Here is a 23,021-nt window from a genome sequence, read left to right as displayed (position 1 = left end):
GCTATATATTCTCCACCACGGTCAGATCTCAAAGTTTTTATCTTGTGACCACTTTGATTTTCATCAAAAGCTTTGAAGGATTTAAAACATACAAGTGCTTCACTATTTTCTTTCAAAAAATAAATCCAGAAGTTTCTACTTAAATCATCGATGAAAGTTATGAAATATCAATTACCTCCATTTATTGTTGTTCACATAGGACCACACATATTTGTATGAATCAACTCGAGAGGCTTACAGGCTCTCCAAGCTTTTCCAGTTGGAAATGAATCTCGATGATGTTTTACAAGAATACACACTTCACAAATATTTGTCTCATGGTTGATATTTTGTATCTCTCACCATATGATTTTTGCACAAATAAGATAGTGATCTGAAGTTTAAGTGACCATATCGAAAATGCCAAAGCCAGGATAGATCCTTCAATATGCAACTGAAGCAAGATATTTGACTATATGTAAAGTTAAGAGGAAACATCTTACTAGCAGTCATTTTTACCTTGGCAATAAGAACACCAGTCTGATCTTTGATTGCACATATGTCACCTTCAAATGAAACTTTTAAAAATCGCTGAAGAAGTTGACCAATACTCAAAAGATTATGCTTTAGACTTGGAACATAAAACATATTTGTAACTCGTTTTGTTCCTTTCTTTGTCTTCACAAGAATATCACCTTGGCCTTTGACTTGTAGTCTGGTATTATCACTAAAATCTTCACTTCACTTTGGAAAGATTCATCCAAAGTAACAAATGTAGTTTTATTTTCTGTCATGTGGTTACTACAACCACTATCAAGATACCATGTAGACTCTACAACATTGTCTTGAACACTGCATGCGAGGAATAGAATGCCTTCATCATTTTTTTTCTGTTCTTTATGCATATTCATGGTGGTATTTCCATTTCTATTTTTTAGTGCCCAACAATCTGCTTGGAAATGACCATACTTTTTGCAAATAAAACATTGAATGTGAGAGAAATTAACACGACCACCTCATTGATTTCTGCCAAATCCTCTTCCTCTTCCGCTTCCTCTTCCTCGAGATAAAGAAGAGATTTCTTGTGAATTTTCAGAATTTGCGCCGCTTCTATTATTATAGTTTCTTCCACCTGCTCGTCTTCCACGACCGCCACGTCTTCCACATGAACTACCTCTGAATGAAGTTTTCATTTGAAAAACTTTCTCGGGGTTAACATCAAATTATTTTAATTTTAGCTCATGGGATTGAAGAGAACCCATCAAGTTATTTATAGACAATGTAGATAAGTTTTTGATTCTTCAATTGCAACGACAATATGCTCAAATTTTCTTGGCATACTTCTAAGAATCTTTTCAACAACTCTTTAATCGCCTACTTTTCACCATTTGATCTTAAACTATTGACAATTAAAAGAATACGATTGAAAAATTGTTCAATAGTTTTAGTTTCATTCATTTTAATGTAATCAAATTCGGATCTGAAAGCTTGTAACCTTATCATCTTTACCTTATCTTCTCCTTGATAGGTAGATTGTAGAATATCCCAAACCGTCTTTGCAAAAGTAGCTGTTGAGATTCTCTCGAAAATAAATTCATCAAAACAGCTTGATAAATGAAGAATAAAGGCTTCTTATCTTTCTTACGATTTTCTCTTAACTTAACAAGTTATTGATTTGTAAGCTCACTCTGATTCTTAACTTCAGTGTATCCTCTTTCAACAATATCCCACAATTCTTGAAAGCCATATAACACTTTCATTTGAATACTCCATTGATTAAAATTCTTCCCACTAAACCTTGAAAGTTGAGGTTGCAACATGTTACCATTTGAAGCCATATCTAACAAGAGCTCTGATACCACTTGTTGGAAAGCGTAATAGGTCCTCACAATACAAATCAAGAAACAAGAGAAGAAGATTGTTCTCTTATTCACACAATTGAGAAGAAAGAAATTGAAAAATATTTCTTAAACTTGAATTTCTTACTTTCTTTCTTACATACATATGAGAAACCTTACACATATTTATACTGGTAGAAAAATATATTAAAAGTCATCAACAATAAATATCAATACATGTGACTCTTCATATATCAATGTATTTAGTGATTAACTATTCTATGTATCTCAACTATTCATGCATATTTAATAATGCAAATTCATGTGTATTAAGTTTTGATTAATTTAATTTCAACATCAAGTATGTAATAAATATACACGTTTATGAAATCGTCTTTCAGACCATTGACTACACGATATTTTCTTTTTCTATTGTGGTTAATTTCATTATACTACAAGAAATTGGTTATTTAGTCACATAAAATTAGTGGCATGTGCCAATTTTGTTCTTGAAGAGGTATCTATAACAAGAACGTTTTGAAAAGATGTCATGAAAAGGTCATTATTAGTAACGTATGTTAAATTGTGCCATTAAAAGGTTCAACAAAAAATAAACCAACACCACAAAATATATAATTTCTAGAACAACTCCCACTTAAGGAACAAAGGCGAGTTTGAACGGTTTATCGGATGGCAGCATGCTTGAGAACCGTTGGTGAACTGTTGTAGAAATCGAACAAAAATGGGAGTGGACAAAGTCAAATGGTAGCGAGTCAATGTGAGAGAAACCTCAACAAACCATGCTACATGCGAATGGTTGGTGAGATTTCGATTGCCATAGTTCTTTCTTTGATTTCATCCTATTTTCTTTTAATTGTTTGTCAATTTTAAGTTTTTTTTATGACTATGATAAGGTTTGCTGCATATAAACCAATATTGCTAAGGAATTCATATTCATTGTTCTTTCTTCCCCCTTAAATTAGTGAACCTTCTCCCATTTTTTGTTCCTGTGACAAGCTTCAATGAATGCTTTATTGTTGGCTCTTCTCTCCTGCTTTTTATTGAGTCTGATTATTTTGAGTTCATTAATGCTTTATCTCATAAGAGTTTTAATTTGTCTAAGTTAGCAGGTTTTGTTAAGGACATTGAGGTATTTTATCCCTGTCAACTTTTGTTTGTTTCTTTGGGTGGTAGTGCCCATATTTTGTGAACGGGTGTTGGCCCATTGCTTAGCTAGGTTAGCTATCTTGCATGGTACACTACAAGAAAATGGAGATCTTCTGGCGCATAAAAGCGTTGGGAGATATATGGAAAAACATAGGGAAAGGATTTCTCGACGCATAAATTCGAGTTGGAAAATATAAGTTGGGAGATCCTTGACATCTCTCGAGGCCTTATATAAGCATCGGGTGATGTCAAGGATCTCTCGACGCTATATTTTGTGTGTCAGGAGATCGTCGATTTTCTAAAAAGAAAATGCTGCAACCCAGAAGAAACCCATAATGGAAAATTAGAAGAAAATAAATGGAAAAATAGCAAAATCAAAATTAGAAGAAACCAGGAGAGATCTAATTAGATCTTAGCATAAGAAAGAAGGAATAAGGAAAGAGCTGACAAGAAGAATAGCAAAATAAAAGATTTACTTTTGATAAATAGCAATTTTTTATTTAAATTGATAAAATAGCAAAATCAAAAAATATGAAAAGCTAATTGTTGGAATAATGTCTTAAATGCCCTTACCTAATTGAAAAAATTAAATCATAAATACAATTATTCAAGAAACTACAAATACTCTATAATTAAAATTGAACTCCCAACACATGATTAGCAAATCAAAATCAAACTTCCATTAGTTGCAAAAACTATTGGAGCTTCCAGTTCATCTCCTTCAAACCTTTCAAAGTCTTCATACTTGGATTTTCTTCTTGTTGGCTCATTTGACCAGAGTCTTTGGAATTTTCGTCTTGCTTGTGGCAAAATCCATGAAAGTCAACTAAACTCGACTCCAATAGACGTCGAAATGTTAGAACCCACCGCAAACCCACGACCAACGTCTTCCTCAGATGGCTAAACCAACCTCTGACGACTTAAAAATCATGGTTAAACCAGCCGTTAAACACGTTGCGAAGCTGTTGAAACAAACGCTGGAGATGTCGTAAACCGCGCAAAACCGTCATCTTCTGTCTGCCTCGAAATCCACGACTAAACCTCTAGCGTCTTCCTCTCCATTCACCAACGCTTCTCTTCCTATTGGAACGCCGGAAACTGTCACACCACACTCTTCTCTATCCATCTTTTTTATAAAAAAAACTCTCTATTGTGTTTTTTCAACTTGCGGCTGCCCCCTCTTCCTATTTTTCATGTTTCTTTTCCTTTCTCCAATTTAATTTAAAAGACATAAAGAAGAAGATTCAATTAATTCCAAAAACGTCATTGAAGCATATTTATGGTCATTTAAGAAATTGTAATATTACCAATACTATTAATAAATTGTTTAAAATATAACAAACCCTAGAATCTTATAGATATATTTGCATCTTTTTAGGGATTATGTATAAAATTTGAATTCAAAATAATAATTGCGTATTATGTATTATTTATGAAATTATTGTTAAATCAGCTAAATTTGGGGATGAAAATGATGTAAATGAAGTTTGTTATTTTTGCATTATTTTAGAGATGATAATCTAACTCAAATTTAAGTTTAGTATCTTTAGCCTAATTTTAGGAATTCAAACTAACTATTTGAAATTAAAGTGTAAAAATTGGATTTAAAAATAAGATTAAAATTTGAGACTAAAACTAACTATTTTAGGGTGAGATATATATTTCTAAACTCAAAAAGGTTAATAAATATCAAATATGTATTATGTATTATTTATGTCTATATTTTGATAAACAGTTTGAAGAATAAAAAATGTGAAATAGTTGAATTTATCTTTGTGTTATTTTAGAGATACGGGGTAAAATTTGAATTCAAATTGACGATTTTAGGGATGATATAAATTGTAGATTCAAATTGTTATTAAAATTTTTTCATATGTATTATTTAATAATTTTTTGATAAATAACATGAAATATAAAAAATTGTGAATTAATTGATTTAAATCCTAATAATTAGGAGATGTTGAAACTAAAGCTACATTTTTAGGGGATTTTGGTGAAATCTTCTGCAGCAAGAGAATATTTTTTGATTTAGTTAAGATTTACTAAAAGTGAACGTATTTACAAATACACTGTATTCGTACTCTGTGATATTTTGTTTGATTTTTTGACCTACGAGGAATTGTCCTTTGTAAAGGGTATACTTAGGCAAAAAAAATTGAAAAAAAATATATCCAACAAACAATTTTGACATAAATCAAAATATTTTTGGAATTTGCTATTTTTCTATTTGCAATCCAATATTTTACTGTTTTAACAGTTAATTTTGACGGAAATAACAAATTGAAACTAATGACATATCTTTAGGAATTCTTGCAACAATATAATATTTTTTTGATTTAGTTAAGAATTATCATAAGTGAGTGTGTTTACAAATACACTGTATTCGTGATATGTGATATTTTATTTGATTTTTTATCTTAACAAATATATTGTATTTGTATATGGACAATTGTCATCCGTGGAGGATCAAATTCGAGCCAAAAAAAAATGAAAAAATTATTATGTCAGTTAATTTTGCCATAAATCAAAATAATTTAACAGTTTGCTATTTTTCTTTTTACTATCCTTAACTTTTCTATTTCCACGGTTTTCTCATAAGGAAACCTTCGGGAACAATAATAATAAAATCAACAACAATACAAAGACAAACACCCATATTTAATATTTTTTTCTCAACCTTAAACCAAAATAAAAAAAATAAAAATTAAAAACAAAGACTTATCGGTAAGGGGTGGACGACGACAACGGTGGAAGGGCAATGGCAGGCAACGATGGCAAGGACAAAAACATACAAGAGAAGACCTTGACAATCACAAAAACATACCTATTTATGATTTTTTTCTTCAACTCAAACCAAAACAAAGAAAAAAAATAAAAACAAACACTTACCAGCAAGGGGCGGATGGCAGCTCACTAGCCTCGACGACGACGACAAGCAACGGACGGTGGATGGTGAGCGGCAGTGGACCTTCTTCTTCCTCTTTCGGCCTTCAAACCCTTCAATTCGTCTCCCTCGTTTTCGGTTTCCCTTTCCCTCATTTTCGGCTAACATAGATCTGTATTACAAATCTGATAATTGTGTTTGAAGGGGAACGCCTGACGCATGACTAAACACGTCGGAAAGATTTTGGGCATTCCCAACCTCATTATGCACAACGTCGGGAGAAGTTAAATATATTAAAAAAAATTATAAACTTCTCTCAACGCCATGCATAACAACGTCTGGAGAAGTTAAATATATTAAAAAAGTTATAGATTTCTTTTGGCGCCATGTATAACGGCGTTGGGAGAAGTTTGTAATTTTTTTATTAAATTACCTTATACTGATGTCGCCTCATATCATGTCGAGATTGTCCACATTTTCCGACGATGCTTCTATAACGTCGAAAGAAGCTTTTTCTTCCGAACTCACTTATCTCGATGTCTGTGTTGTGCTTCAAGAAATACATATTTTCTTGTAGGAGTAATTAGAGGGATTGTTTTGTGCCTTCCTCTTCTCGTCTCTCCGAAGAGAAGGATGAGGCTTCTTGTATTATCCCTAATTGGTTATCATCTACCTTTGTCGGTGATAATTGTACTATTGGTTAGTTAGTGAACCCAAAGTGAGTTGCGGTTATATACCCTTGGCTTTAATCAATTAGTAAAAAGTGGACTAATATTTGTGCTATATTTTCAAATGTTGATCCTATTAACTTTAAAAATATTAATAATAAAATCATGTAGGCTAGGGCATGGGCCACCACTTGGGGCGTCAATGCATTCAAGGCTCGGCCCAAGGCCCGAAGTTGCTATACCATGAAATATTCCTATTTGTTAAACCAAACGATCCGGGCCCAGCCCAATTCTGGAGGTTTTCTTTTCTTTTAATTAATATTGTTATTTTAAAACTTATTATGAATATATATATATATATTGTTATTTTGAAACACATTATTCAAATATCGTAGTTTTATTTATATTCGTATCCTTTGGAGACAAAAAGCCACTTTTTATAAAGTTCCTTTGTCTCTAGAAGAGGCTAAGATCATCAAATTTATTTTTCTAAAATAATGTTTGTTAAGTGACTGCAAAGTTTATTCATATTGAATGGTTCAGTGTAGGAGTTGACGTCCCCATCCCAATGATCCCATAATCGTATCATAAAAATAAAATTAATTGTTTGGTTTTTCATATTTGTGTTTTATAATTTTTAAATAAAATAAGTGTTATTTATTTGTAAGAGGATGGACTATTCATTTCTTTAAGAACATATTAAATTAAAATACATTTAATTAAGTTTGGTTAAACTACACTTACCTCCTAAACATTCAACTTTATCTACATGTAGTATTTAATCTTTCAACATTTAAAATTTGTTTCTATTTGCTCCTCTACTTTCAATTTTAAACTCTTAGATTTTCCAAAATCAATTCGAAAAGAACCAAGTTTTTCTTTTCTTTGAATTTTTTTCTAGTAAGAATTTCAATGACGTATATTACATATACGTAATGGATATCTAAGAAGAGTCTTGTAAATATTATTAAAAATAGATGCCCCATATTTATCATCATGTTGAGTGTCCATTGTGTCATGTGTCATTTCTCCTCCAACATCCAATGTACTACTTTTGTCATGTGTCTTGTAGATATCAATTCTTAGAGGTCATGTAATCTATCTTAAGCCTGCCAATAAATAGTGGCATTTGGTGGGTTTTATAAGACACATATTAGTGAAAGTTATTTTTTTAAAATTTTCTTATTTTCTTAAATTATTATTTATTTATTTTATTTATATATTATATTATATTTATTTTAATATTATATATTTTTTTAATTTATATGTTTCGGTTGTATCTCATTTTTACCACACATATTAAGTTTTCCAATTTCATTCCATATTTATCTTTATTATTATTATTATATTAGAAACATGTGTCTCTTAGGGTGGTGTTACCCAACAACGCGTCATTCCCGGGTAACACGCGTCATTCCCCTCAAACTTTCAATGGTAACAATTGAGCACATAAGCTTTAAAATTGTTAAAATTGGATCTTCAAACTTACAATAATGATAAAAAGTTGAACCCACAAATGATAAAAATTTGAATTCTCAAACTTATATAATATACACATCAATGTAGGTTTGGTGGTTTAATTTTAAATTTTGGATAAGTTCAAGGGCCCAAATTTTAATTTTAAAAGTGTAGATGTATAATTGCACCTACCACCATAATTTAGGGGTGGTTTTTACAATTTGTCCTTTTTTTTTAATTCAATAAGAGATATGAGATTAAAACTACAAATATCTTGGTTGCTAACATGTTCATATGTTAGTGACCTATAGTCGTTTTGACAATATTATATGATTTGAATATTAACTCGACACATCTAAAGTTATATTCATATGAAATTGTGCCCCCTTACTTAAATTTATGGGTCCGCCATTGATAGTATCACAATCATTATAAGATAGCGTAGTTGACATCCCCATCTTCAATTATTATAGGGTCAACCCTAGATTATTATGTAATATAGTATCAAAGATCATAAAATTTAAACAATCATCCAGTATGTCTAATAAAATGAAATTGAATTTTGATAAAAAAAGAAAAAAAAAAAAAACCCTTGCTCCGTTACAAGATAGATGAGAATGAATGATTCTTAGATGAATTTTCATACTATCAAATACTTATATCTCTGTTTTTGGAGGTTATTTAATATTGAATTTGATTCAGTTGCTTGATATCTAAAATGTGAATTGACCGATCTATACATTTATAGGGGATATTTTGTCCAATTTTCTCCTGCATCTACGCAATTGGACGAGGAGAAGAAGCTGTGCAAAGGGAGAGGAGATAAGATGACGAGAGAATAGAAAAAAATAGCCACATAAGCTCAAATTAATTAATCTTTTTAAATTGCTAATATTTATTTTTCGAACATGAGGAATTTAAATGTACGTTTTGAAACTTTCATTACCAGAAAAAAAAGATCTTATTTGATGGTTGTAGTTTTTATTTTTTGACGTTTTTTTGAAAAAACTATCGAAAATGGGTGATTGGAAGGAGAAACCGTAAAATTTTTTATGAAAGGTCGATTTTCAGCTTTCTTGATGTTTTTTAAACATTAAGTACTATGTATTTTTTCTTGACATTTTAAAAACGTCAAAGATTATCTATTAAATTTTTGACGTTTTCTAAAACATCAAGAATATTTATAAATTGAACATTCTTGACGTTTTGTAAACGTAAAGTAATATGTATTTTTTATTGTCATTTTAGAAACATCAAGTTATATCAATTAAATTCTTGACGTTTTAAAACGTGAAGAATTTTTATAAAAAGGCGGAGGGAGTTATTTTCCAAATTTCTTGACGTTTTAAAAACATAAAAAATTACTAAGTAATTTTTAAATAAAATTAAATAAAATATTATTTTTATTAAATATTTCATAACCTAAATTGATCAAAATTTCCCAAAATTTCCAAATTTCTCGTGCGCGCTTCTTCCAATTTTTCTTCACTTTCTTCACATGTGTTGCTGTGAACTCGTCGGTTGTCGCTCCGTCTTCTTAATGTCGTCCATTGAACATCGCTCCGTCATCGAGTGTTTTTCTTCTTCAGCTTGGTCAAGGTTGCTCCATTGCTGTTGTTCCGAGCGTTCTTTTTCAGCCGAACGTCGCTCCAACATCACTGAACATCACTCGAACATCGCCAAACGTCGCTCTGTAGTCAAACGTCTTACCGACCGTTTTGTTGAACATTGTTATTCTTCAGGTTTTTCAGGTTTTTTAGACTTTTTGCTTCTATAACTCTCTTTCTGGTACTTCAACATCTTCTTGTTCTTCTTTAGTTTTTTTTATCATTCACCATGTGAAAAGATTGATTTAGAAGAACAGGAAAACTTTATAGCTTCCGATATATGGTGATAGATTGATATTCGATCTCAAATTTATTGTTGTCATTCTCCAAAGGCCACAAAGAGATGGCTATGGAATTTAATTTTGCTTATGTTTGTTACTAAGGCTTTTGTTCATTCTTGTTAAAGTAGTAGATTCATTGAGCTTTTGTTCAAGCAATGCTAAGGTTCTTAGTTCAGTCGTGATTATTTGTAGTTGAATTTAGTGTCCTTGGTGGTTATCTTAAGAAGGGTTTTTTTTTTTTTTTTGTTGATCTTTAGAATTTAATTTTGTTTTTGTTTGTTACTATGGTTTGGATGAGGTTTGGAGTTTATGATGCTTATTTTGGATTTGGAAAACCAAAGAAAGTGGAGATTGTGTCATTTGAATCACCATATGTTTTTCTTTGACTGATATTAGAAATCGTGATGCTATAATGAAGATTAGTGTTAAGAAAAAGGATGAAATGGAAGTTTTTGTTACTATTGTTTCCTTATTTTCTTTATTTGTTTTATGGGGGGAAAATTTGTGGCGGGCTTGAAGAAACCTAATGTTGTGTAGGAATTTATTTTCTTTATTTGGTTAGTTGGGTGGAAATTTAGTCTTATTAACCGAATGTTTGTTCAATCTCCATATTTGTTTTCTCTTTTAATAATCTCAATAAGACCTTTTCAACTAATTTAATTTACTTTATTGATTACTATATTTACAATTATGGATAAATCATGGATACACAAAAGTAAATTATTCCAAAGAATAAGAGTTGGGTGTGGAAAATTTCATCAAATTTGGATTTTCGAATACAACTACTTTCTACACGTTGTCCTTGTTTGAAATGTGGGAATTGTGAAAAGCATAGCAGAAAGGGTGTTGGAGATCATTTATATGTTAATGGTATTGATGAAAGTTATAAAATTTGGTTTTGTCATGGTGAAGAACTTCCCAAATCATTTTTCTATGGAGAATCTTCAAAGTTTGACACACATACATGTGAAGAGAATGATGTTGGAATTGTAAAAGAAATTATTGAAGTTGCTCACGAGGAGTATTCAAAAGATCCAAATAGATTTGAGAAGTTCCTTATTGATGCTGAAAAACCATTATACGAAGGATGCAAAAAGTACACAAAGTTGTGTACTCTAGTTAAATTATATAATTTAAAAGTTAGGTATGGATGAAGCAATACCAATTTTTCAAAATTACTTAAAACTTTGAAGAAAATTCTACCAACTATCAATGAACTCCCAAATTCATTGTACGAAGCAAAGAAAACATTAGGTGCATTTGAAATGGAATATGAAAAGATTCATGCACACGCCCTAATAATTGTTGTCTCTATAGGAAAGAATTTGCTAATGCAACTAAAAGATCTTGAATTTCCTAGAGGAAAGAAGATCCATAAAAAGCTGTCGATGAACAGAAGTGAAAAGATTTGTTGGAACAGGTTATCTTCCTTTTTTGAGTTGTCATACCGGAAAGATCTTCATGTTAGATATTGTTTAAATGTGATGCACATAAAAAAAAATGTTTGCATGAATATCTTAGGTACGCTTCTTGATATTCTTGGTAAAAATAAGGATGGGTTGAATATTAGACGCGATTTAGTTGATCTAAAACTTCAACTGTAGCTTGCCCCTATTAGTAGTGAGAAGAAAATATTCATTTCTCCTGCATGTTATACTCTTACAAAGGAAGAAAAAAGATGTGTTTTGAAGACTTTGTCCGAAATAAAAGTTATCATGTTCATTTATCTCATTTCGTTATTTATTATTTAAAACTTGTATATCATGCTAATTGTTTCTTCATTTTGATTGATAGCCTTCGCATACCATGGACACCCATATGAGCGATTTTAATGAAGAACTTGGTGGTGAGTTGAACGCAACATTTGGAATTGAGGATGAGGAAAAAGAGATTGGTATTGGAAATGAAACCCCAAAATAATTAAACAGACCACGAGGACCTACTATTATGTTTGATATAACTTGCATTAAAAGTTTAGGAGAGAAGAAGGTGGTGAGGTTCAACGAAGAAGGAGCACCTGTTGGTGAGAATGAAGCTAAGTTAAACTCTTTCATAGGGTCTGCAACACATTATCATGCCCCTATCACATATACGTCTTGGAAAAGTGTGTCTGCAGAACTGAAAGATAAGATATTGACTACGGTTCAGGTATATATAATTTTAATGTGCTTATATTGATAATGTTCTTGATGTATGAACATTTTACTAAGTGCTTTTAATTATTTAGACTGCATTCGTCATTGATCCAAAACCTAGGAAAAATATTCTCCAAACTGCAGGTATTTCGTTTTGTCAATTTAAGAATTGGCTAACAACGAAATATATCATGTCGCGTAAAGATGAACCACAGTTGCTTCAAGTTCCACCAGAAAAGTATAATTAGGGGCCATTGGATACTGCTTGCCATAAATGCGTATGAGGATACAATGTTTTACCTTGACTTGTTAAGAACGACATCAAAATCAATTACAAGATATGTAACCGACATGTAAGTTAACCTTCTATATCATGTAGTACTGTTAATTCTAATGCATGTACAATATAGACCAATTCACATCAAGTTTAAACCTCTTAGATTAAAAATGCATTTTACTCTTTTTTTATAAATTAATCTATTAAAATTATCCAATTTTAATTTCATTAATAATTATAAACATAATTTTTTTTTTCAAATCTTGATCATGAATATATAGATGAAGATACCTATTAGTATTAGTATGATACCTTTTAGGTGAAACAATAAAAGACCATAAAAATTCAATTCTCAAAAAGAACAATCTCATATCAACGTACGTTAAGATATTTGCAAAGTCATTAAAGAAAGAAAAAAGAAAGAAAGAAAGAAAAAAGAAAGAAAGAAATCCCATGGAGCAAAAATTGTGAAGAACTCCCCAACCTTTAATTCTTAATTCAATCTAACTTCACTTTCACACACCTTAAACTTGTTCTTCTTGGTGTCTCCTGTGTTTTCAGGTGCTCAAATATATATAATAAAAGATGAAGTTTATTGTCAAATTAAAAAAATAAAAGGGATAGAATCAAGGATTATGGGAATCTGATGGGAGAGTGATGGAGAAAAAGCTGGAAATTAAAAATCCACGAAAAGCATCTGGGTTTTGATTCGTTGAAGAAAAAAAAAAAGAAAAGACTTGGGACTGGAAATGCCTATACTATACTATATAGTATATAGTAAGAATGAAAGAACAAAATTATGAGTGTGACAAGAAAGCGTTGTTACTGTGTCATATAGGGTGTTTATTAGCACACAGTGTAGTGGTTGGAACAATAATACAACCCTCTAGTATTTCACTCTACTCAAAAGTTGTACTTCACTCTTGCCCTCTCTCAAGACTGTTTGTCATGGTTCTATGGAACCTTATCATTGGATGGAGAGATAAATTAATTAATCATATTTTGTGTGACCAATGCCATCTCCTTAGCAACAATTTGGTACATACATATATATATTAGCTAGGATCAAAGCCCTTTGCTAATTGTGATATTCTTCTTCCATTGCTCCTAATTAGGCGTATTTTGTTGTACCCCACTTCTCTCCACCTAATATATTTCTCACATGCAGTTTAATTATTACTATCTTTCTTCCAAAACAAATATTGTAATTTAGCCTAAAGTAACTATTTTTATTTACAAAATTTAAGTCCTTCAACTTTTTCTTTTTTAATATTCATGTTGGATACACAATATAACTTGCTTTATGTATATACATATATCTACCTATTTTATAAGGATCGATACGAAATTTCTTCTTGTTTTTCATTTAAGATATTCTTATCAGAGCACATGTAAATTAATAAATGAAAATTGCATCAGATGATAAAGAAATTTAGAAAAAAGCAGTCCATAACACTTTTTTTTTTTCGTATTGTAAATATGACTAATAATTAAATATATCAGATGATTATATATCAAAAGAATATCAGACTAATAATTGAATATATCAGATGACTATATATCAAAAGAATATCAAATCACTATTCACTTTAAAATTTGCTACTTTTACAATTTAAAAAATATTAATATGAACCCTATTATCCTTTTTATGCTATTTTTACAAATACCCCTTAATAAATAGTAAAATTAGTAATTTTCTCACCTTAAAATTAATCATGAACAAATTAGTAATTAGCTCAAAATTCTACGGTTAAAGCATTTAAATTAAAATGTAAATTTTTGTAGTACAAAATCATAAAGATTAGAGATAAAAAATTTCCAACCTCCAAATAAAAAAGACCTCATCAAAATTCTCTTTAACTTAATATATTAAAAAAAGGAAAAAACCCAAAGTCAATTTAAAAAGATGCAAAAACTCAAATTAATATAAACATTCATGATACATAATTCATAACAATCAAAATTCTAAAGAACACCCTTTATCCTAAAAGTTGAACACGATAGTTCAACAAAGCAAGTTGACTGAAAAAAATGTAGTTGACCAAAAATAATGAAAAGTTTAATCGGTGTCCATTTGAATTTTTTCAAACGGACAACATTTTAAAAAAAGAATTAAAGACTTGATTGATTCTATTTGAATATTTACTCAACCGATAATAGTCGGTTTGATCAATGCTCATCCCCTGCTGTCCGGTAGAAAAAACCCTAGTCATATGTCTAAAAAATAGGAAAAAAGGAGATGAAAAGCATTAATGGTACTACTTATTTATTTAATAAAAAAATACAGAAACTAATTAAGAATGGACAGTGTCCTACAAGAACATAAAAAGGCAAAATAAGAACTTCAATTGTCTTCTATTAGGAGAAACCAATCATGAGAAGGTACGGACAATCGTATGGATAAGCTCGAAACAATTAGAAAAGAAAACAGTCGCTTTTTGTTGTTTTTAAGACATAAAATTCTACAAATTAATACAAAATAAAGTATAGATTATAGAGATCAAATAGAGATTGTAGCAGCTAATGTTGATTAATTAATAATTAGCACGTAATCATGACACGTGCACAAACACAGTTGCACTGCGTGAAGAAGCATTAAAACACTAATCCACGTTCCTCAAGTTTAACTAACAAAATATGGTCCAATTAAAATTAAAATCTAAATATTTGAACGTTGTTTGATAATAATTAATGATCTTATTATAATTTTTTGAAATTAAACTCATAAACATAAATTTTACATAACCAAAATCTCAAGAGTAAAACAACTAAAAGAAATGTTGAAGTAGTTTATTAATTTGCAAGAAATCATATAAATATGTTTTTGGATAGGTAACCGAACACGTAATGTAGTTGTATAGTTGACCATGCTTTGTTCCCTCCCAGCAACTCTGGCCGATTAAACTGCGTTAAAGCAACTTCGAGTTCCACACCTACAAAAATTTCACTAATCTCTCTCTCTCTCTCTCTTTTTGTTTTTTTTCCTTTTTCTAAGCGCCGCTTCAGCCGCACAAACAGTACTTGCCAACCAAAACATTCGCCTTTTTCACTTTTTATTTAACATTACATTAAATCACTTATTATGATACATATGGGAACCAACGCAAACATAATAATGCAATACATAGCCTCCAAATTTCAATCCAATTATCATCATCATCATAATCAACTTAACTCAATACATAAATTAAACATCCACCATAAAACCATTGAGTTTTTTCCTAATTTTATGAATTCAACTTGAATCCCTTTTGTTCTTTCATGTTCTAGAAGAAGGGAAAAATTGCGTACCGTTGTTGAATGAGTTGATTGGGATGGGATACAATGAAGATTCCACAAATGGAGTGGATTGGTTATTCACTCTCCCACTGCAGTTTGATGCTCCGATCACCAAATCTAGCCCTTGCCCATCATTTTCTCCGTCACCGCCTGAGCTCAAATTAATTTGGTTGTTTTCTGGACCTTGGTCGTAAAGAATTCCTTTGAACATATGTCCACCAATGTTCACTGCTGTTTGATATGCTAATTGTTCTTCTACATTGTCAATCGCGCTAACTTTGACGCATCGAAAAACAGCTGACGAATTGAATTCACCTTGAAAGTTTCCAAGTTCTAACCCTAATTTTTCAAACCAACCTTGATTAGAAGAAGTTAAACGAAAACCACCTTAATTACAGAGATGGATGGTTATCGAACTTTCAACGTCTAGGGAGAAACTAAAATTTTAAGTCGCTACAGCATCACATCCAACCACAAATGTTGGCTGAACCAAAAAAATATTATTATAACCCATCAGCTTTTGATTATGAGTTTAGTTAAGACGAATGATTACCTGAAGTGATAGTAGGAGTGAGAGACGGTTGATTTGCTCTATGAATTTTGGGAACAGTCTGATCTGAAGATTGATCCGCTCGTAATTGTTGATGACGTTGTTGTTGTCGTTCACGACGTTTTGCAGCTGGAACCCAAGTACTTTTGACATGAGTTTGACAATGAAACCCTCGACTCTTACAACAAGTCCTACATCTCAAATGGGAACAATCCTTCTTAGCTTGATTCCCACAATCTTGACAATTCATCCCACCGCCACCTCCTCCGCCACTATGTCTCGTCATCGTAAACCCTGATCTCGAAACAAAGTCATGATCAAAGGCATTGATCATCAAGCTGGATCTTCTACTAGGCCCCACACCAAAGGAAATGTAATTCTCAACATTTTGGTTTGGAAGATGATGGTTGTGAGAATAGTACTGCGGCCATATCTGGAATTCTTTGGAGTAGATCTGTTGTGGATTATTTGATCTACCATTATACAAAAACAACTGCTGTTCTGATCTTGTTCTTTGATTTTCTGGATCATCTTCTTGCTTCCGATCTAAATAGAACAACTCCGTCATAATTCCTACCCACTTAATATTGTTTTTCCACCTCCAATTTCGCCATTAATATAAATATCACTAATAAAATGGACTAGCTCCAAAGTTTTTTTTTTTTTTCTTTTTTCCCTTTTTCGGGTTTAGGGCAAAAGTGAAAGAAAGAGAGGGTAGAGAAGTTATTATTAGATTTGCAATAATGGAGTTGGAATTTGGAAGATGGCCTGCAAACGCCGTCTTGCTTAAGTACTCGGATCTCTCTCTCTAAAATATGAGGCTTTTAGAAATGTACCATTTTAACCCTTAGGTTATTTGAATTGTACATTTCAAAAATTTTGACCTTAGAGTTTTGATATGTGTGGGGAATTGTGTACCTTAAACCCATATGGTAATTAAGTTTGGCTCATTTTAGATTTTTATTATTATTTGATTTTTTATAACTTTATTTAATTTAAGTTTGGTTTTATTTTATCTTTGGTTTTACCATTCAACACTTTTTTTTATCAAATTTTACAAACTTTTTTCTGAAAGTTCATCTTCGCTTTCCAAAATCTTCCCTAGATACTGTCAAGTTGAAAAAAAAAAAAGAGTTTTTACTCGAGCTGAACAAGAAGGCAAGTACAAGATTCCTGATCACCGAATATAGTGCCCACAAAACCTATATTATAGTCATAACCCCGGATGAGCTCTCATGGTTGAAAAAAGCAGTCAATGCTCTGTTCAACACTCTAAGAAACAATAAGTTTTTATGGAAAACCGAGGAAATGGACAATGCCTATGGCTGAGCAAAACTCAAAACAAGAAAGAACACCTTGTTGAGATCTTTGAGGTGGATGATAAAGGCAGAAAGGGGTGTTTACTGGTCCCAGAGAGTGTAGAGCTAACGAGTTGGATAATTTTTTTCAATATGCTTAACTACAAGGATGAAGCAGAAAAATACCTTTCTAAGGCCAAACTTGTAGAGAAGCTCACACCAACACCTCTTCTTGTGATTCCTACACTGATGGCAAAAATACAAAAAAGAGATCGTATGCAAAAATTCAATCTTTAGAAAGCTCAAGTGATGATAGCTCTACTAATAGTGAAAATATCAAGAATTGGACTCTATGAAGAAGCACATATTGATTGGGAAAACACGATGATAATCACTAAAAGGTACATGCACGATGATTGGGATAGAATTTTTGAGAAGATGTCCAAGCAAATTGAATCCAAGTTCACGTAACAGCCCTTCCATGCTGAAAAAGCCATCATCTTTCTGCAAGAAAAGGAGTAGGTTAGACTTTTATGTAGCAATAGAGACTGGACTACTGTACTTGGAAAATTTTATATCAAATTTGAGATTTGGACAGAAGAGTTACATGCCTACCCCAAATTAGTTCCTAACTATGGAGGATGGACTAGTTTCAGAGGTCTCCCCTTAGCTACCTGAAATATGCACTCCTTTAAACAGATAGGAGATGCTTGTGGAGGATTAGTTGAAGTCTTTAAATTAACAATGGGAAAAAACTGACTTAATTAAAGCTCGTCTTAAGGTTAGACACAACTATACGAGCTTCATTCCAGCTCAGATCAACATCACAGATGATAAAGGTAACATCCTTACAGTTCATACAAACTCCTACACTAAAGGAAGATTGTTTAAAGAGAGAAATGCAAACATCCATGGCTCTTTCACTAGGCAAGCTTCGTCAGAATTTGATGAGTTTGATTTTGAAGTTGAAAATTACTCCTTTATTAGATTTGTTGCTATCTCACGGAGAAGAAGAACAGAAAACAAAGGAAGCCATCAAAGCATGACCAGAATAGTGACAAACGAATGACAAATTCAAATTGTTCTGACTCAAAGTCCAAGGCCATAATAATTTCTAAATTTTGATGGAGGTATGGGCAATGATGGCAGGTTCAAATCAATCATATCAGGGAAAATGGACAAAGAAAAGGGTATTGTGGTCTATTCTGATCAACCGGGTTGGCCTCAACAAACCACAAATCTTAGAAGAAAAGTGAGTTTCCTCTCCCCCAAGAATAAAAGTTTTTTCTATAACCAAGAGAATGTCATTGCCAAACCTCTTCGAATTGAAAGCTCAACATACAGAGAAAGCCCATCATGCCTTGACAGGACCTCTCAAACCATTAAAAATCAGCCCACCAAAAAACAAATTCATGCAGAAGAAGAAGAGTCCAAGAGTGGTTTATAGAGTCCAAATCAATAGCACCAAAGCCATTGAGCTCAATCCTAAGCCTATTAAAGACTCACCAGGAAGAAAAGAGAAGGCCATAAATCTTATAGTGGAGTTGGTAAACATATCACCCTTAGCTGATGAAATGGACGTTGAACACATTTCAAGTCCTGGCTCTCCCTTTGATGACACTAATAAAAATCTCCCTAACTCAGTTTGAGATCATCAGAGACAGTTTGGTCACTTTGGTGGACAGTGAAGAAGAAAAGCAATCTGATAGATGGATTGGCAATAAAGATATCAATGAAGATCTTTTCAAAAAATAACTCATCTCTTGGTTCAAAGACAACAATCTCAAACTTGCTCCTGCTTTTGACAACAATGCTAGCATCTCCAAGATCAAGATGGAAAGTTATAACAATGTTGAAATTGGCTACGAGCCCTCAGGATCCAATAGTTCCCCATGAAAATACTTTCCTGGAATGTAAGTGGGATTAACTATTCCCATTAAAATAACTCAAATAAAAAAAGAAATTTCTAGCTACTCTTCTAATTTTGTTTATCTTTCTGAAACTAAATTGCTTACTATGTGCAATAGAATTATCAAATCTTTATGAAGTTCTATTAGCATTAAATGGCTTTTTAAAAAAGCTGAAGGAAGATCTGGTGGTGTTCTATTAATGTAGGATGATTTAAAACATAATGTGGTCAACTTTATAGAAAGATCTTTCTTTATTTCAACAAACATCATTGAGCATGATGGTTATAGTTGGTGGCTCACTGCTGTTTATGGGCTGTCAATAGAAAAAATAAAGAGATACTTACGAGAGGAACTTAACAACTTATCCCTTTCTTGTTGTTCCAACTGGCTCTTAGGTGGTGATTTCAATGTAGTGAGATGGAGATCAGAAATATCATTCATCAATCCAGCTAAATTCAGCATGAATAAATTTAATTATCTTATTCATAATCTTAATATTATTGTCCCCCCTCTTATTAATGGTTTCTTCACTTGGTCTAATATGAGGGATGTTCCTGTTCTATCAAGGTTGGATAGATTTTTATACTCTTCAGGATGGGAGCAAAGATTCTCTTCTCATCATTGTAAGCTGCTTACCAGAATCACCTTAGACCACTTCCCAATCATCTTTGAATCTCCTAGCCTCACATGGGGGCCAGCTTCTTTTAGACTTAACGATGTTTGGAATAAGGAAGAGTGCTTTCAAAGGGTCATTACTAGATGGTGGACAGAAAGTATGAAAGATGGCTACCCCGGATATTCTTCTATGAAAAGGCTTAAGTAGCTTGCTAAAAATATAAAATCTCGACAGTTTGAAAGAACATGTGCAAAAGATCAAGATATAATGCTTTAGAGATCAAAGATTGACAAGATTGATTCTATGGAATCTCAAAATATTCTCTCTAAAGAGGACTATGATAGAAGAACTGCTCTCAAAATTGATCTGTTGGATGCTACCATTAAAAAAGCTGAATATTAGGCTCAAAGAGCTAAAAGATTATGGCTTAATTAATGAAGGTGACAAAAATACCAATTTTTTTCACTAAAAAGTGTACTGCTAGAAGAAGAAGAAATCGGATTTCTGAAATCTACGATACACAGAACATCAATCACAATACAAATGAAGGAATTCAGAAAGCCTTTGTTGATCACTTCAACTCAATCTATGCTACTAAGCTACAAATCATTTGTCTCATTGATAATCTTGAATGTAAGCCTATTGACAACATCTCTTCAAAGCTACTCATTGCTCCTTTCAATGAAGAAGACATCAAAAACTCTATATTCTCCTTTGAAGGCAACAAAGCTTCTGATCCTGATTGCTTTACCTTAGATTTTTTAAAACAATTTTGGAACATTTCCAAGACCGATCTATTGGAAGTGTTCTAGGATTTTTTTTTTTTTTTTTTTAATTGGAGAGATCAATAAGATAACAAATAAGACCTACACTGCATTTATTGCTAAGAAGGAGAAAAGAAAATATGTCTTGAACTTCAGGCCCATCAATCTCACCACCTCCTTATACAAAATTATAGCCAAAGCTCTATCCATAAGACTGAAAGCGGTCCTCCCAAATACCATCTCTGAGAACCAAATGTTCTTTGTTCATGGTAGACAAATCACTAATGCAATCCTTGTTGCAAATGAGGCTATATACTTATGGAAAAAATAGAAAACTTGAGGATTTGTCACTAAAATTGATCTTGAAAAATCTTTTGACAAAATCAGTTGAAAATTCATTGATTAATTTCATGCTTGAGAAGAAAAACTTCTCTCAGAAATGGAGGACTTGGATTAAAGTTGGCATCTCCACAGTGCAGTACTTGATCCTCATCAATGGTAAGTCTTGTGGCAAAATTATATTAAGCTTAACAGAGGCATAACCTTCAATTTTCCATACATCTCTTTGAGGTTGCATTAGGTCTGAATATAAACTTATCTAAATCTTCAATATCCCCTGTCAATATTGAAAAGGAAAGGACTGATCACTACAAGAAATCAAGGTTTTTCCGACGCATAAAAAGGCATCGGAAGAAACGATGTCAGAACATACATCTTATCCCGATGCCACTTTTTACACGTTGGGCAAAAGAACTTTTTTCGATGTCGGGGCGAATAGCATCGGGAATAACAACTTATCCCGACACCCCATGCACGCGTTGAGAACTATCAGTCGGAAATTTTCATACATTAATTATGTCAGATAGGTTTTCCCAACACATCCTGCATGACATCAGAGATGTCGTCGGAAGTAATCGAAGATCCCGACGCCATTAATGATTCGTTGGGAATGGCGTTGAGAGAAGTTTCTAATTTTTTTAAATATATTTAACTTCTCCTGATACCGTTGTGTATGACATCGGGAGACGTTTATAATTTTTAAATATATTTAACTTCTTTCGACGCCGTACATAACGGCGTCGGGAGAAGTTTATAATTTTTTTAAATATATTTAACTTTTCTCGATGCCATGAGTAACGACGTCGAGAGTTCTCTTTTAAAACCCATTTTCAGAAATGTTTGACAGATCTGAAAGGAAACCAAAAAATGAGAAAGAGAGAGAGAGAGATTTCAAACTTCCAAAAGAGGAAGAAGATTTTCGTTGCCATCCACCATCCAGTCTTCGTCGTCAATCTCCGCCATCCGATCTTCACATTCGTCCGCCGCCCCTCGCCGATGGTAAGTCATTCTTTTTTTTCCTTTATTTTGGTTTAGGTATTAGAAATATAATTAAACTTGTGATTGTTTTGTAGATTTGCATGAATAATATTTAAACTATATTCATTTTGTTGTGGATTTGTTGTTGATTGTGTAAATTTTGTTTTTATTGTGTTGATTTTTTATTATTGTTCTTTATGTTCTCAGTCTTCCCTTTCGGTGTAAATTTTTTGTTATTGTTGTTGATTTTGTTATTGTTTTTATTGTTATTTATGTTCTTTATTGTTCTTTATGTTTAAAGTATGTATCAATAATGTTGATTGCTAATTTTTCCATTCGTTTGTTTAGATCTCGTTCTCAGTTTTGCAAAAAAAAAAAAAAAAAAAAAAAGAATAGAGGATCTCCTGACCCATAAATTTAGCGTCGGAAGATCCCTTGACATCTCTCGATGCTCTATTTTGTGTGTCGATAGATGACAAGGAATCCTGACTCTATATTTTGTGCATCGGGAGAGCCTCTCCCAACGCTGTTCCCAACGCAAATTTATGCGTCGAAAAACTTTTCATATATCTCCCGATGCTTTTGTTCGTCGGGAGACCTCCATTTTTTTTTTGTAGTGGATAGAGTCGAAAATAGCTAGGGTATCAACATTCAATTTTTTCCAATTTTCTACTTAGGAATGCCTCTTAGTGGTAAACCTAGAACTTGCTCTTTCTGGGATAATATCACCGACAAGGTTCATAAAAAGTTGAACAACTGAAAATATGCTTTCATATCTAAAGGTGGCAGATTCACAATGATCAATTCTTTCTTAGCTAGTCTCTCCACTTATCAACTCTCTATCTTTAAAGCTGCTAAGACCTCTTGTAAGAAAATTTAAAAGCATTGGAGAAACTTTCTTTGGAGAGGAAACTATGATAACTTGTGTCTTAAAAGCTCAAATAAAAGGAGATTAAACCCTGTCAGCTGGAAAATTGCTACTTCCCCTAAACA

The 23,021-nt window shown here is 32.2% G+C and overlaps 1 protein-coding gene across 14 annotated transcripts; it reads right to left on the bottom strand.

Moving 5' to 3' along the window:
* Positions 1-15,315: 15,315 nt before the first annotated feature.
* On the bottom strand, positions 15,316-19,898 carry LOC103503903 (protein SHI RELATED SEQUENCE 3). 14 transcript variants are annotated; one of them, XM_051083698.1, is made up of 4 exons: positions 19,676-19,823; positions 18,037-19,327; positions 16,127-17,925; positions 15,316-15,912 (listed from the first exon to the last, which is right to left on the bottom strand). In XM_051083698.1, exons 3-4 carry the CDS (start codon positions 16,689-16,691, stop codon positions 15,554-15,556), a joined length of 924 nt encoding a protein of 307 aa, XP_050939655.1. In that variant the 5' UTR covers positions 16,692-17,925; positions 18,037-19,327; positions 19,676-19,823; the 3' UTR covers positions 15,316-15,553. The 14 variants fall into 14 exon arrangements, with proteins under 14 accessions (XP_050939655.1, XP_050939663.1, XP_050939662.1 ...); XM_051083706.1 differs by having other exon boundaries at positions 16,127-17,921; positions 18,029-18,095; XM_051083705.1 differs by having other exon boundaries at positions 18,037-18,095.
* Between the last annotated feature and the right edge of the window lie 3,123 nt (positions 19,899-23,021).

Source organism: Cucumis melo, chromosome 4 (genome assembly GCF_025177605.1).
Source record: "Cucumis melo cultivar AY chromosome 4, USDA_Cmelo_AY_1.0, whole genome shotgun sequence".
Taxonomy (NCBI): domain Eukaryota; kingdom Viridiplantae; phylum Streptophyta; class Magnoliopsida; order Cucurbitales; family Cucurbitaceae; genus Cucumis; species Cucumis melo.
This window is presented reverse-complemented; position numbering and strand designations above follow the sequence as displayed.